At 35.3% G+C, this 12110-nt stretch overlaps 1 protein-coding gene across 9 annotated transcripts in view; it reads left to right on the forward strand.

The window, feature by feature from the left end:
- Positions 1-12110, forward strand: part of PCNX1 (pecanex 1) — a 169750-nt gene that overhangs the window by 104427 nt on the left and 53213 nt on the right. For all 9 annotated transcript variants that reach the window (XM_019451368.2, XM_019451370.2, XM_019451369.2 and 6 more), the window contains 5 exons: positions 970-1123; positions 3724-3756; positions 6888-7059; positions 7986-8096; positions 11211-11302. In XM_019451368.2, the coding sequence (XP_019306913.2) occupies positions 970-1123; positions 3724-3756; positions 6888-7059; positions 7986-8096; positions 11211-11302 (562 nt within the window). The remainder of the gene's footprint in view (positions 1-969; positions 1124-3723; positions 3757-6887; positions 7060-7985; positions 8097-11210; positions 11303-12110) is intronic.

Below are 12110 nucleotides of genomic sequence, written 5' to 3' on the forward strand. Positions count from 1 at the left end.
AACAAGGGCAAACCATAATCCTTCCACCCAGAGAAGACCATTGTTAGTAGTGTCATTTTGATATATCGTCTTTTTTAACCCATATGTGTATTCTTTTAAATAACAGCGTACATCTTCCTATACATACAGTTTTGTGTCCTGCTTTCTTTGCATAGTAAATGTACTGAGCATGTTCCCATGTCAGTAAATGATTCTTAAAAATAAGACTTTTAGTAAATATTTAACATTTTGTGAATATAATTTCCCCAAGAAGTAATTGAGATAGATTCTTCTTTTTTGCTGTGACATATAAAAATCCTCTCCATTGCTATATATAGTATCTGGGTCATCATACTGTTTCTTTGCAGCATCAGTTTAATAAAATCTGGAACTGTCTCAGCAGGTTTGATAGAGGCAGCATTGGTGGTTTTTATTACTGTCTTCATTCTCAATGTATGTAATAGCTTGTATAGAAGTAATTCTAGTAAATTAGTTTTGAGATTATTTCAGACGATTTCGAGATGTGGAAAATGAAATCACTTGGTGTCAAAATTTGGTTACAAACTTTGTCCTATAAAACCACTTTTCAATTTAACTTTCTAGAGACTGTTCTGAGATTTTGTTTTTCAAACTTGTTTGTGTGTCTCCTTTTATTTGCTATTCAGGTTGGTTAGTTATTTGGCAACAAATGTAGCAGAAAATGTGACAGATGTTACGAGTAAACTTTTAAAATAGAAATTAAAATTATGCATTATGATTAGAACTTCACAATTTACTGTAGCATGCTTTATTTGCACATAAGATTTTGTGTTAATTTTCCACACAAACTGGTTTCTTTTTCAGTGTGATCCAAAACTTTATTCAAAACCAGCACCAAAAAAACATGTTAGCAAGGACAGTATCAACTTGTTATTGAGGTCTTCCCTTTTTTCGCTCTAGTTACTTTCTTACATTGATGATGTACTTACTTGTATATTTTTCTGTCCACAGAAATCGTGAGATTCTGGAAAATGTGTTAGCTGTCATCCTGGCTATTCTTGTGGCTTTTTTGGGGTCTGTTCTTCTCATACAAGGCTTCTTCAGAGATATCTGGGTCTTCCAGTTCTGCCTAGTGATAGCCAGCTGTCAATACTCGCTACTTAAGGTACCAGCATCTCTCTTGTTTTCCGACTAGGGAGTGATATTTGTGATAAAAGGCGGAGGTTTTGTATCATTCATGCATTATAGTAAGATAATTAATTTTTAAATTTATTTTCCCTAGATGTTTACATCAGATAGGGAACCAAAGGACATACGAACTTTAAAAAATAATGATATGTAAATGAAGCATCCTTGAACTATTTTTTTGGCAAGGGTGTTAAAATATTTGGTCATTTGTTAAAAATAAGAATTAGCATTCTTGAAATTCATTTTAAAAATGCCAACACCACCTCTCCCAATATTTTAAGTCTTCTGTAGGTGAAATTTATTAAAATCCATCATCGGTTAGGTAGAGAAATGTCAAGACTAGTATATATATTCTTTGGGACACTGAAAGCAGAAGATTGATATCCCTTTGCTATTTAAACAGTAGGTCTAAAGTGCCAAATGTTATTAATTTTAAGTTTTCTAAAAATGGAAGCCTCAGATACCTAATGTTTCACCTTCCATGCAAAATCAGTGTGGATTTTGTCAATGCGGACTGTTTGCTTTTTTTCTGAGCTAGGAAAAACCCTTGCTCGTATTGGTTATTTGCCCAATATATGCTAACAGGCAGAACTTCTCCCCCGTCCTGAAAACTATTTGTTCAGCTCTGTCTATACCATCAGCTGTACTTTCTCTGTTTATAGACAGACATCTAGAATAAGCTGCCTGTGTCAACTGCTCCATTTCTTCAAGACCCATCCATACTTTTTTCCTCATTGCACTACTGAAATTATTACAGTTTGTATGAGTTAATAATCTCTAATTGCCAAATTTATGTCCTTTCTCATTCTTCATTCTTTGTGAGTGCTGTATCATTTAGTACCTTGTGAATAATATCTTCCATTTTTATATTATCCTCATTGTTGATCTGTGATTTTATGCTACTCTGATGATTATCATACTTTTCAGTTAACTTTATTTACCTTTGTTGATGCTTCTTTGGTCTTTGGACTACTTCTTAGTTTATGAGAATTTTTTAGGGTTTTATTTGGCCCTCTTTTCAGCCTGCAACTCTTTGCCAGTGAAGCCACACTTTTTTATTACCTTGTTACCCCTTTGAATGGATTGTGTCTAGATTTATGTGTCACAGTCTTCATCTTTCTCACAAGCGTTAGTTCGGCATACTAAGAGGCATTTGGGCACATTAAGAAAAAAATTTTTTTTTCAGTGTTTATTTTTTTGAGAGAGAGGAAGAGAGGGAGAGACAGACAGGGCATGAGTGGGGGAGGAGCAGAGAGAGAGGGATACACAGAATCCAAAGCAGGCTCCAGGCTCTGAGCTGTCAGCACAGAGCCCGACGTGGGGCTCGAACTCATGGACCCTGAGATCGTGACCTGAGCCGAAGTTGGCCCCTTAACTGACTGAGCCACCCAGGCACCCCAAGAGCACATTTTAAAAATAGCACATCATCATCTTCTGATAAATGTTTTTCTTTCCCAGCTCCTATGCTTTTGACAATAGTATACTGACTCCAAATACCAAAGCCTCTATCCCTTACTCCTCAGTCTGTAATAACAAGTAACCAAGTCCCTTTGATTAAATTTGGTGATTCTCTGTCAAAATTTCTGGCCTTTATTCTTCTCATTCTAACCATTATAATCCATCCCTTTATTGCCTTAAACTATTTAAATTCTTGCTTCAGTGTCTCTTGTCCCGCGTTAACTTTGCTCACTGTTCTCAGGTTAATCTGGTTAGATATGGAAAGGTAAAAGATGACTGAGATTTTAAAAGTGTTTTAGATTTTAAAAGTCTGTTGACTAGAAGCATAGTAATATCATAAACAGAAGGACTGGAACAGAGACTTTTAGAGGCCAGATGTTGGAATTGAAAGAGTTTAGAGCTTACCTGGTGTCCTGTCCAACCAAGGGCCATGGCAAACTCAGTGAGCTTGGTCCATTGTAGAGTTGTAGGGTGGTAAGAGATAATCCTAGTGAAATTGTTTGGCATGCTATTGGAAATGAACTGGAACTTGGGAGAAAAGCCCTGATTTGGGAAGTAGCTGCAAAATACCTTTTGAACATTTTTATGGAAAGTTGATAAAATCTCTTATAGGGAGACAGCTTAACTTGATGATTTTGAAAATGAAAATGATTTTGAAAATGCAGATAATATACTTAATACAAATACTGTGGAATTATTTAGTAAGCTTGGAACTTGTGAACAGAACTAGAATTCTTATAAGAATTCTTATTTCCTGAATGGAGTGGTGTCATATAAGAAAGCATTGTACCTTAACTATACTTAAGTGTGGTAATGAGCCAAGGAGTAAGATGGACCTATCTACCATATGCCATCTCAGTAATGTTAAGCTCGATGCAAATTATTAATGAACCACAATAAGCTTAAGAGTCTGGAAAGATGTGAGATCTCTTCTGACACCACAGTGACACCAGTATCTGGAGCTGATATTTCATCTGCTGTTGATATTTCAACAGAATTAATATAGGTCATTTCTTACCTGTAGAATATTTTACTTGAAATTATTTCATGCATTTTGAAAGTTGCTTATAAAGTTATCAGGACCTCAGTACTATAATCTGTCTTTTGTTTCATTTTTAGAGTGTTCAACCAGATTCTTCTTCTCCCAGACATGTAAGTCATTCTAATATGCCTGTCATTTGTAATTTCCTAACATTTATCAAAGCCCCCCCTTTTTTTTGTTATATGTCAGATTGAATTAAGATTTATGTTATTATTTTCTCATCTAAGTTTTGACATTCTACTAGAAATACAGGCGATGTATTAGCATGAAGTAAAATGGCATTGTAATTGTGGACTCTGAATCTAGTTTGAAAATGAGCATAATAATTCATTTTCTGACAGCCTGTTTCAGGAGGAAATAATCAGGTCGACATGGTTCATAAAACTCTTAGTTATTTCATAACTTGCATTTAGTAAATTTTGAAGAATAAATCATGAGTAAGTATTAAAAAATAGAATTTTGAAGAAGGGGGAACTGTACATTATTTTGCTTAGGTAGCCATTAGGAGGAAGAAGAAAGAAGTAATACGTTGATCTGGTGTTTAGACCTGTGGACTCTGAGGAGATTAAAAACCTTATTATTCACTTTGTGACTTTAGAAAAATAGTATTAGCTGATACAGTATTTTTTGTGAAGTATGATCCAATTTTAGAACTCACCATAGAGTATTTATTTAATACTTAGAAAGTCCAAAGGGCATTCTCTTTAAAGTAGTTCAAAAACAGACTCCAAGAACGATTTATGATGATGCTTCTTTCTTGAATATTATTTCTACCCATACACTGGAATACTTAATAGAGTGTAGGTGAACAAAACAAGGAGGCAAATGATTTTCTTTCAACTGATTGTTTAATATTTTGTAAGAATGGTTTTGAAGTGTATTGATATATGGCAGCATTGTTTTTAATTTCAAATTTTGATGTAATTTGAAATTTAGGGAAAAGTTGTAAGGATTATGCAAAGAATTCCTGATGCCATTTATCCAGATCCCTGTGTGAACATTTTCCCATATTTACTTACTCTCTTTCTAGTTCTTCTCCATCCCTTCCCCACCCCCCTGGCTCCACACACACTTCTAAGAGTGAATTGTAGACACACGTCCCTTTACCTCTAAATACTGCCATGTATGTTTCCTAGAAACAAAGGCATTCCTTTATATTATTAATTCAATATAATTATTAAAATCAGGACGTTAAACATTGATAGAATACTATGTACGAATCTACAGATGTTACTCTGGTGTTTCCTGTTGACTCGGTTGGCAATAGAAAATGCCTGATTTTGCATTTGTTCTTTTTAGCCTCTTTTAATCTGGAGCAATTCTTTAGTATGTGTTTGTCTTTCACGATATTGACACTTTTGATGAGTACATGCCAGTTATTTTGTAGACCATCCCTTAATTTGAGTTCGTCCGATGTTTCTTCTTGATTAGATATAGGACTTGCTTTTTTGAAAGGAAAATTATGAAAATGATACGTTCTTCTCAGTGCCTCGTATCAGGAAGCACTTGATGTTCATTTATCCTTTTACTAGTGATGTTAGCATTAGTGTGCTTTCATATTTTGGCTAAGGGTAGTATCTTCAGGGTTTTTCAAACTCTGCAGTGTTAACATCTGGGGCTGGATAATTCTTTGTTGAGAATTGGTGGGAGGGAGGGGTGTTGTCTTGTGCATTATCGGATGTATAGCATTATCTCTGACCTCTACCCATTAGATGCCAGTAGCACACTCCGCACCTGTGACAACCAGAATGACATTGGTCATTGGTCATTGGACATTGCCAAATGTCCTCTAGGGGCAAATTTTGCCTCTGAAGGACAAAATTTCCTCCCATTCCCTTGAGAACCACTTCTTCTTATAATGTTACTGTTTTTCTTCTAGAGTTAATATGTGTCTCATAGAGAGACTTTATATATGTCTCCTTGCCCTGGAAACTTCCACCTGCTTGTTTTCAGTAAACATCTTACTGATATTTCTTGTCTGAATCAGTTATCATTTGATGGTTGCCAAGTAGTAGTTTTCTAATTCCATCATTCCTTCCACATTAGTGGACTTCTTACTGTAAGAACTTTCCCTTGTGTCTTTACTTACTTGTATTGGTATGGAATCATGGATTCATATTTTATTCAGTGGACAACAATGTTAGTAACATTATTTATTTTGATGCACAAATTGTTCCTCATCTGGCCATTGGGAGCTCACCAACCTGCCCTTTCTGTCCCTTTGACATATCTTTATCACTCTTTAAGTACTTCCTTCCTTTTCACAATAATATGTTCCAGGCTTATCTTATAATTTCCCTAACCCTAGCCCCAAATCAGCCTTTTCTCTGTGAAGGCCTGGTTTTTCGTTTTTGTTTTTTAACAAATAATGCCATCTCTGAACTAAGATTTTTGGGTGCCTGGGTGGCTCAGTTGATTAAGCATCCAACTTCAGCTCAGGTCATGATCTCACAGTTTGTGAGTTCAGGCCCCACATTGGGCTCTGTGCTGACAGCTCAGAACTTGGAGCCTGCTTCAGATTCTGTGACTCCCTCTCTCTCTCTGCCCCTCCCCTGCTCACGCTCTGTCTCTGTCTCTGTCTCTCTCTCAAAAATAAAAATAAGCATTAATTTTTTTTTTTTTTAACTAAGATCTTGATGCCAGTAATTTTTATTACTTGAATGCCATTGCTTTTAGGTCCTCTCTGGATAAAGCTAGGAAATATATTTATGTATACACATATGTGCATGCATACATGTATACACACATCTTATATCTTAGTTATGTGTGTATTAAAAATAATAACTTCAGGGACATCTGGTTGGCTCATTGGTTAAGTGTCCGACTTCAGCTGTGGTCATGACCTCACGGTTTGTGAGTTTGAGGCTCACATTGGACTCTGTGCTGACAGCTCGGAGCCTGGAGCCTGCTTTGGATTCTGTGTCTCATCTCTCTCGATCCTCCCCTGCTCGCACTCTGTCTCTCCGTCTCTCAAAATAAACATTAAAAAAATAAATAAATACTATTAAATTAAAAAATAATAATAAGTTCATACTGATACCTCGAATTTCAGCCCAGTATCACAGGGTTCATTTGATTCTTCTTCCTTCCCATGTTTGTAATTCCCTTCTGCCACAGTCAGAAATTTGGCTTCCATATGGATGCATTTTGAATCCTTAGAATATAAGCCATCACAGATCTCACTAGCTGGTTGTGATTCATAAAATCAATTAACTTGACTTTGTTTTTGTATCATTTTCAGGGCCATAATCGTATCATTGCCTACAGTAGACCAGTTTATTTCTGTTTGTGTTGTGGTCTTATTTGGCTCTTGGATTATGGTAGCAGAAACCTTACTACAACCAAGTTCAAATTATATGGAATAACTTTCACTAATCCACTGGTGCTGATATCAGCCAGGGATTTAGTTATAGGTGAGTCATCTTTATTTCAGATCTTAACACTAATTTATTTGTATACAAACAGTTCCCTGATAAATAGGTAAAATGGTTTTAATAAGCTTACTTTGCTGTTTATTATAATTTTCTCAGTGAGGAACAAAACTGTAGGGCTATTATGAATGAAAAAAATTAATGATGAACACATATTATAGTAATTCTTTTGTTCTTGAAACAGATGCAATGGAAGGTTTCCTTTGGATTCTGTATTGCAGGTTACTATTATATGAAAATGGTTGAAATAACTTTAAAAGCTGTTCTTTGCCATTGAAAAATTAGGGGTGGCTCAGTGGCTCACTTGGTTAAGGGTCTGACTCTTGATTTCAGCTCAAGTCATGACCTCCTGGTTCATGGGTTCGAGCCCTGTGTTAGCTTCTGCACTGACAGTGTACAATGCAGAGCCTGCTCGGGGGTTCTCTCTCTCTCTCTCTCTCTCTCTCTCTGTCTCTCAAACAAACATTTCAATAAAAGAAAAAAATTATTTAAAATCCAAGAAGTTACGCAGAGAGAAATAACTTAAAATGGTACCTTTTTAAAAATTGCTTAGGGGCGCCTGGGTGGCGCAGTCGGTTAAGCGTCCGACTTCAGCCAGGTCACGATCTCACAGTCCGTGAGTTCGAGCCCCGCGTCAGGCTCTGGGCTGATGGCTCAGAGCCTGGAGCCTGTTTCCGATTCTGCGTCTCCCTCTCTCTCTGCCCCTCCCCCGTTCATGCTCTGTCTCTCTCTGTCCCAAAAATAAATAAAAAACGTTGAAAAAAAAAAATTAAAAAAAAAATAAATAAATAAAAATTGCTTAGTAGTTTATATTCATTTTGGATTTTTTAAATCATTTTATGATTTTAAAATGAACAGAAGGATGGATGTGTATACTGTTTTTAATATGCTTTTCTTTTCTTCTGTAGTGTTTACACTCTGTTTCCCAATAGTGTTTTTCATTGGTCTCCTGCCTCAGGTGAATACGTTTGTTATGTACCTTTGTGAACAATTGGATATTCATATCTTTGGTGGTAATGGTGAGTACTTCCTTTTAAACACAACAGGTTACAGTATTACTTTTACAGGTCATTAAGTAATAAACTGAACATTAAAATACTTTTCCAGTTTTCATTTTAGAATTTCAATTAGAAAGAAAAAAGGCATTTATTTGATAAAGACTGAGCAGGAATTAATTTGTAGATAGAAAAAAGTAAAGTCTGCCACTTTATTGAAAGATCCAGGAATAGCGGAGTTACTTTGTAAGAAGTGATGGCGTTCTATTGTCAAAAACTAGAAGCTGTAGTGAGTTTAGGTAGAATCTGTATAGATGTATGAAATATTTAAAAGTTATCTATCCCAAATAGATTGACCCCTGACACATGCCAATGTATTTGGATTTTGAACTAGTGTATATATTTGGTATGTCTCTGAGTATGGTTTCAGAGCTTTATTATTTCTTTAGAATGGGAACATCAAAACCAGCTGCTTTTAGTAAAAGTATTTAACTAGATAGGATTTTTAGAAGTATCTGTTTTTAGAGTAGAATATGTGGCTGTGAACTGATATACTTAGAAATTTATTCCCCTCTTACATTTATATTTTATTTTGAAAATGAGAAAGACCATGCCAGTATTACTCTGAAATAGGTAATGGTTTGCAGAACTTGAAAATAATTTTATTGGCAGACACTGTGGTTAAAATACATTGTTATTTATTTTAACCATTTAAAATTTTACTTGAAAGATGAGTGGACAACTAGGGAAAACATATTGAAAGGGTAAGAAATTACTGTAACTTTTATGGTCCATTTCTCTTCAGACTTCTTTATGTTGATAAAATGTTGTTGTGGCTTAAATTTTAAATAGAAACTAAGCATTTCCTATGTTGATATGTATCTAGGGCATTTTTTAAGTTTTCGAAAAGTTTTTGAAGGAGTGTGAATTTCAGCAGAACTTAATGGGTGGAAGACAGTTTCAGTATTTAGGGTATGGAGAGGGCTTCGAGTAGGTAATTTATAGTAGTCATTATATGGTCGGTTACAAACTTGTGCAAGGTGTTAGTTTTTTAAATATCTCCTAAAGAAAAGCTTTTCCTGTAAGTGTTTTAAAAATGTTTACTATGTAAAATCACTATTAACAAAAATCTATATTTTATCTATATTTTAAAAATAAAAGATAGCTATCTTAGCCTTTCCCTAGTCCTTATTATTAGTAATTCCATTGGACCTATTTTTTCCACTTGTAAGAACAGAATTTAAAAAAAAAATTTTCAATCTTTTATTGAAGCATAGTTGTATGTTGACATAGAATATTATATTACTTTCAGGTGCACCACACAGTGATTTAACAATTATGTATGTTGAGAAATGCTCACCACCATAAACGCAGTTGCCATCTGTCACTCTACAAAGTTATTACAATATTATTGACTATATTCCCTGTGTTGTACTTTTCATCCCTGTGATTTATTTATTTTCTAGCTGGAAGTTTGTCTCTTTATCCCTTTTACCTATTTTGCACGTTCCCCCAATTTGGCAACCACCAGTTTGTTATGTGTTTGCGAGTCTGTTTCAGTGTTTTGTTTGTTTTGTTTTTTAGGTTCTATATGCGAGTGAAATCCTATGGTATTTGGTTTTTTTCTGTCTGACTTATTTCACTTAGGATAATATCTTGTAGATCCATCCAAGTTGTTGCAAGCAGCAGTATTTCATTCTTCTTTGTGGCTGAATGATACTCCATAGTATACATACACACATCTTCTTTATCCATTCATCTGTCAGTGCACATTTAGATTGCTTCCATATCTTGACTATTGTAAAGAATGCTGCAGTAAACCTAAGGGTGAATATATCTTTTTGAATTAGTGTTTTCATTTTCTTTGCGTAAATACCCAGAAGTGGAATTACTGGATCCTATGGTATTTTTCATTTCTTATAGGACCTCCATACTGTTTTCCTTAGCGACTGCACCGATTTATAGCCCATCAGTAGTTGCACGAGGGTTCTCTTTTCTTCACATCCTCATTGACACTGGTTCTTTCTTTTCTTTTTGATACTAGTCACTCTGCCTGGTGTGAGGTGATACCCAATTGTGGTTTTGATTTGTATTTCCCTGATGGTTAGTGATGTTGAATGTCTTTTCATGAGTCTGTTGGCCATCTGTATATCTTCTTTGGAAAAATGTCTCTTCAGGTTCTCTGCCCACTTTTTAATTGAATTATTTTCTTTTTTTTTCTCCCATTTTGTGCTCTGTTGTATAAATTCCTCATATATTTTGGATAATGACCCTTTATCGAATATGTCCTTTGCAGATATCTTCTCCCAGTCAGTAGGTTGTCTTTTTGTTTTGTTGTTAGTTTCCTGCACTCTGCAAAAGCTTTTTTAGTTTAATGTAGTCCCAATTGTTTATTTTTGCTTCTGTTATTTTTGTTTGAGGAGACAGAGCCAAGAAAATATTGCTAACACTGATGTCCAAGAGACTACTGTCTATGTTTTCTTTTATAGTTTTAAGGTTTCATGTCTTAACATTTAGGTCTTTAATCCATTTTGAGCTTATTTCTGTGTATGGTGTGAGAAAGTGGTGCAGTTTCATTCTTTTGCACTTAGTTCAGTTTTCCCTGCACCACTTATTGAAGAGGTGGATCTATTTGTTGTTGTTGTTGTTGTTGTTGTTAGTTAGTTAGTAATTAGTCATATCTGTACTTTTTTGTGAGAATTAACACATGAGAGTATAAATTTACTTCTTTGGGTAATGCACATTCTGTTTACAGAGACTAATAGTTTTAGTGAATACCTAATCTATCACCAGTTCCTTTTTAGGCCTCTGCAAGCTTCATTTTCCCATACTTCTGTAAATAATAAGGTACATCCTTGAAGCATAATATAGGTCCAATTTCTTCTGCCATGTGTAAATTTTCATTACTTACAAGGTGAATATATTTTGTCTTGTATCAAAAATTGTGGATAGTACATCTTTGTCATTTCAAAATCTCTGGAAAGGATAAGATGACCTAACTGAATTTTTACAAGTGAAATGAGTAGATATTTCATTGTAGTCAATATTATACCATTTTAAATATTTTTCAGTGACCTTTTCAGATGTGTTTTCCATAAATGTTTATAAAATACTAAATCTTTTTCCCTTCCCCTCTAGCCACTACAAGCTTGCTTGCAGCACTTTACAGTTTTATCTGTAGCATTGTGGCGGTAGCCTTACTGTATGGATTGTGTTACGGGGCTTTAAAGGTGAGTGGTACGTTGTAGTACGATTTTGTCTTTAAGGCTATTTTTCTTTATGGAGATTGTTTTAAATTGACTAATAATGATTTAAGCCTCCCTCTCCCCATGCTCCCTCAGACCACTTTAGCATTAATTTCCATGATCTTCATGTGTTGGATATTATTCTCATTCTCATTTACTTTGAATTCAAAAGCAGTTTCATAGTTACCCATTATTAAAAGTAAATCTTTTGGGGGCGCCTAGGTGGCTCAGTCATTTGAATATCTGACTTCAGCTCATATCATGATCTCTTGGATCATGAGTTCAAGCCCTGCATCAGACTCACTGCTGTCTGCGCAGAGCCTACTTCAGAGCCTCTGTCCCCCTCTCTCTCTGCCCCTCGCCAGCTCATGCTTTCTCTTTCAAAAATGAATAAACATTTATTAAAAAAAAAAAAAAAGTAAATCCTTTTCCACACGGTAATTATAGGTCAAAATTCGAAACATTATTAGAACTAGGTTGGTCTGGGGTAGAGGTGGGCATGGTAATAACAAAATACAAAATGTAACTACTGTTCATATCAAGATTTCTTTTTTTTTTTAATTTTTTTTTTCAACATTTTTTATTTATTTTTGGGACAGAGAGAGACAGAGCATGAACGGGGGAGGGGCAGAGAGAGAGGGAGACACAGAATCGGAAACAGGCTCCAGGCTCTGAGCCATCAGCCCAGAGCCTGACGCGGGGCTCGAACTCACGGACCGCGAGATCGTGACCTGGCTGAAGTCGGACGCTTAACCGACTGCGCCACCCAGGCGCCCCCATATCAAGATTTCTT

Source organism: Panthera pardus, unplaced genomic scaffold (genome assembly GCF_024362965.1).
Source record: "Panthera pardus isolate Hobbes unplaced genomic scaffold, ASM2436296v1 HiC_scaffold_24, whole genome shotgun sequence".
NCBI classification, from domain to species: Eukaryota; Metazoa; Chordata; class Mammalia; order Carnivora; family Felidae; genus Panthera; species Panthera pardus.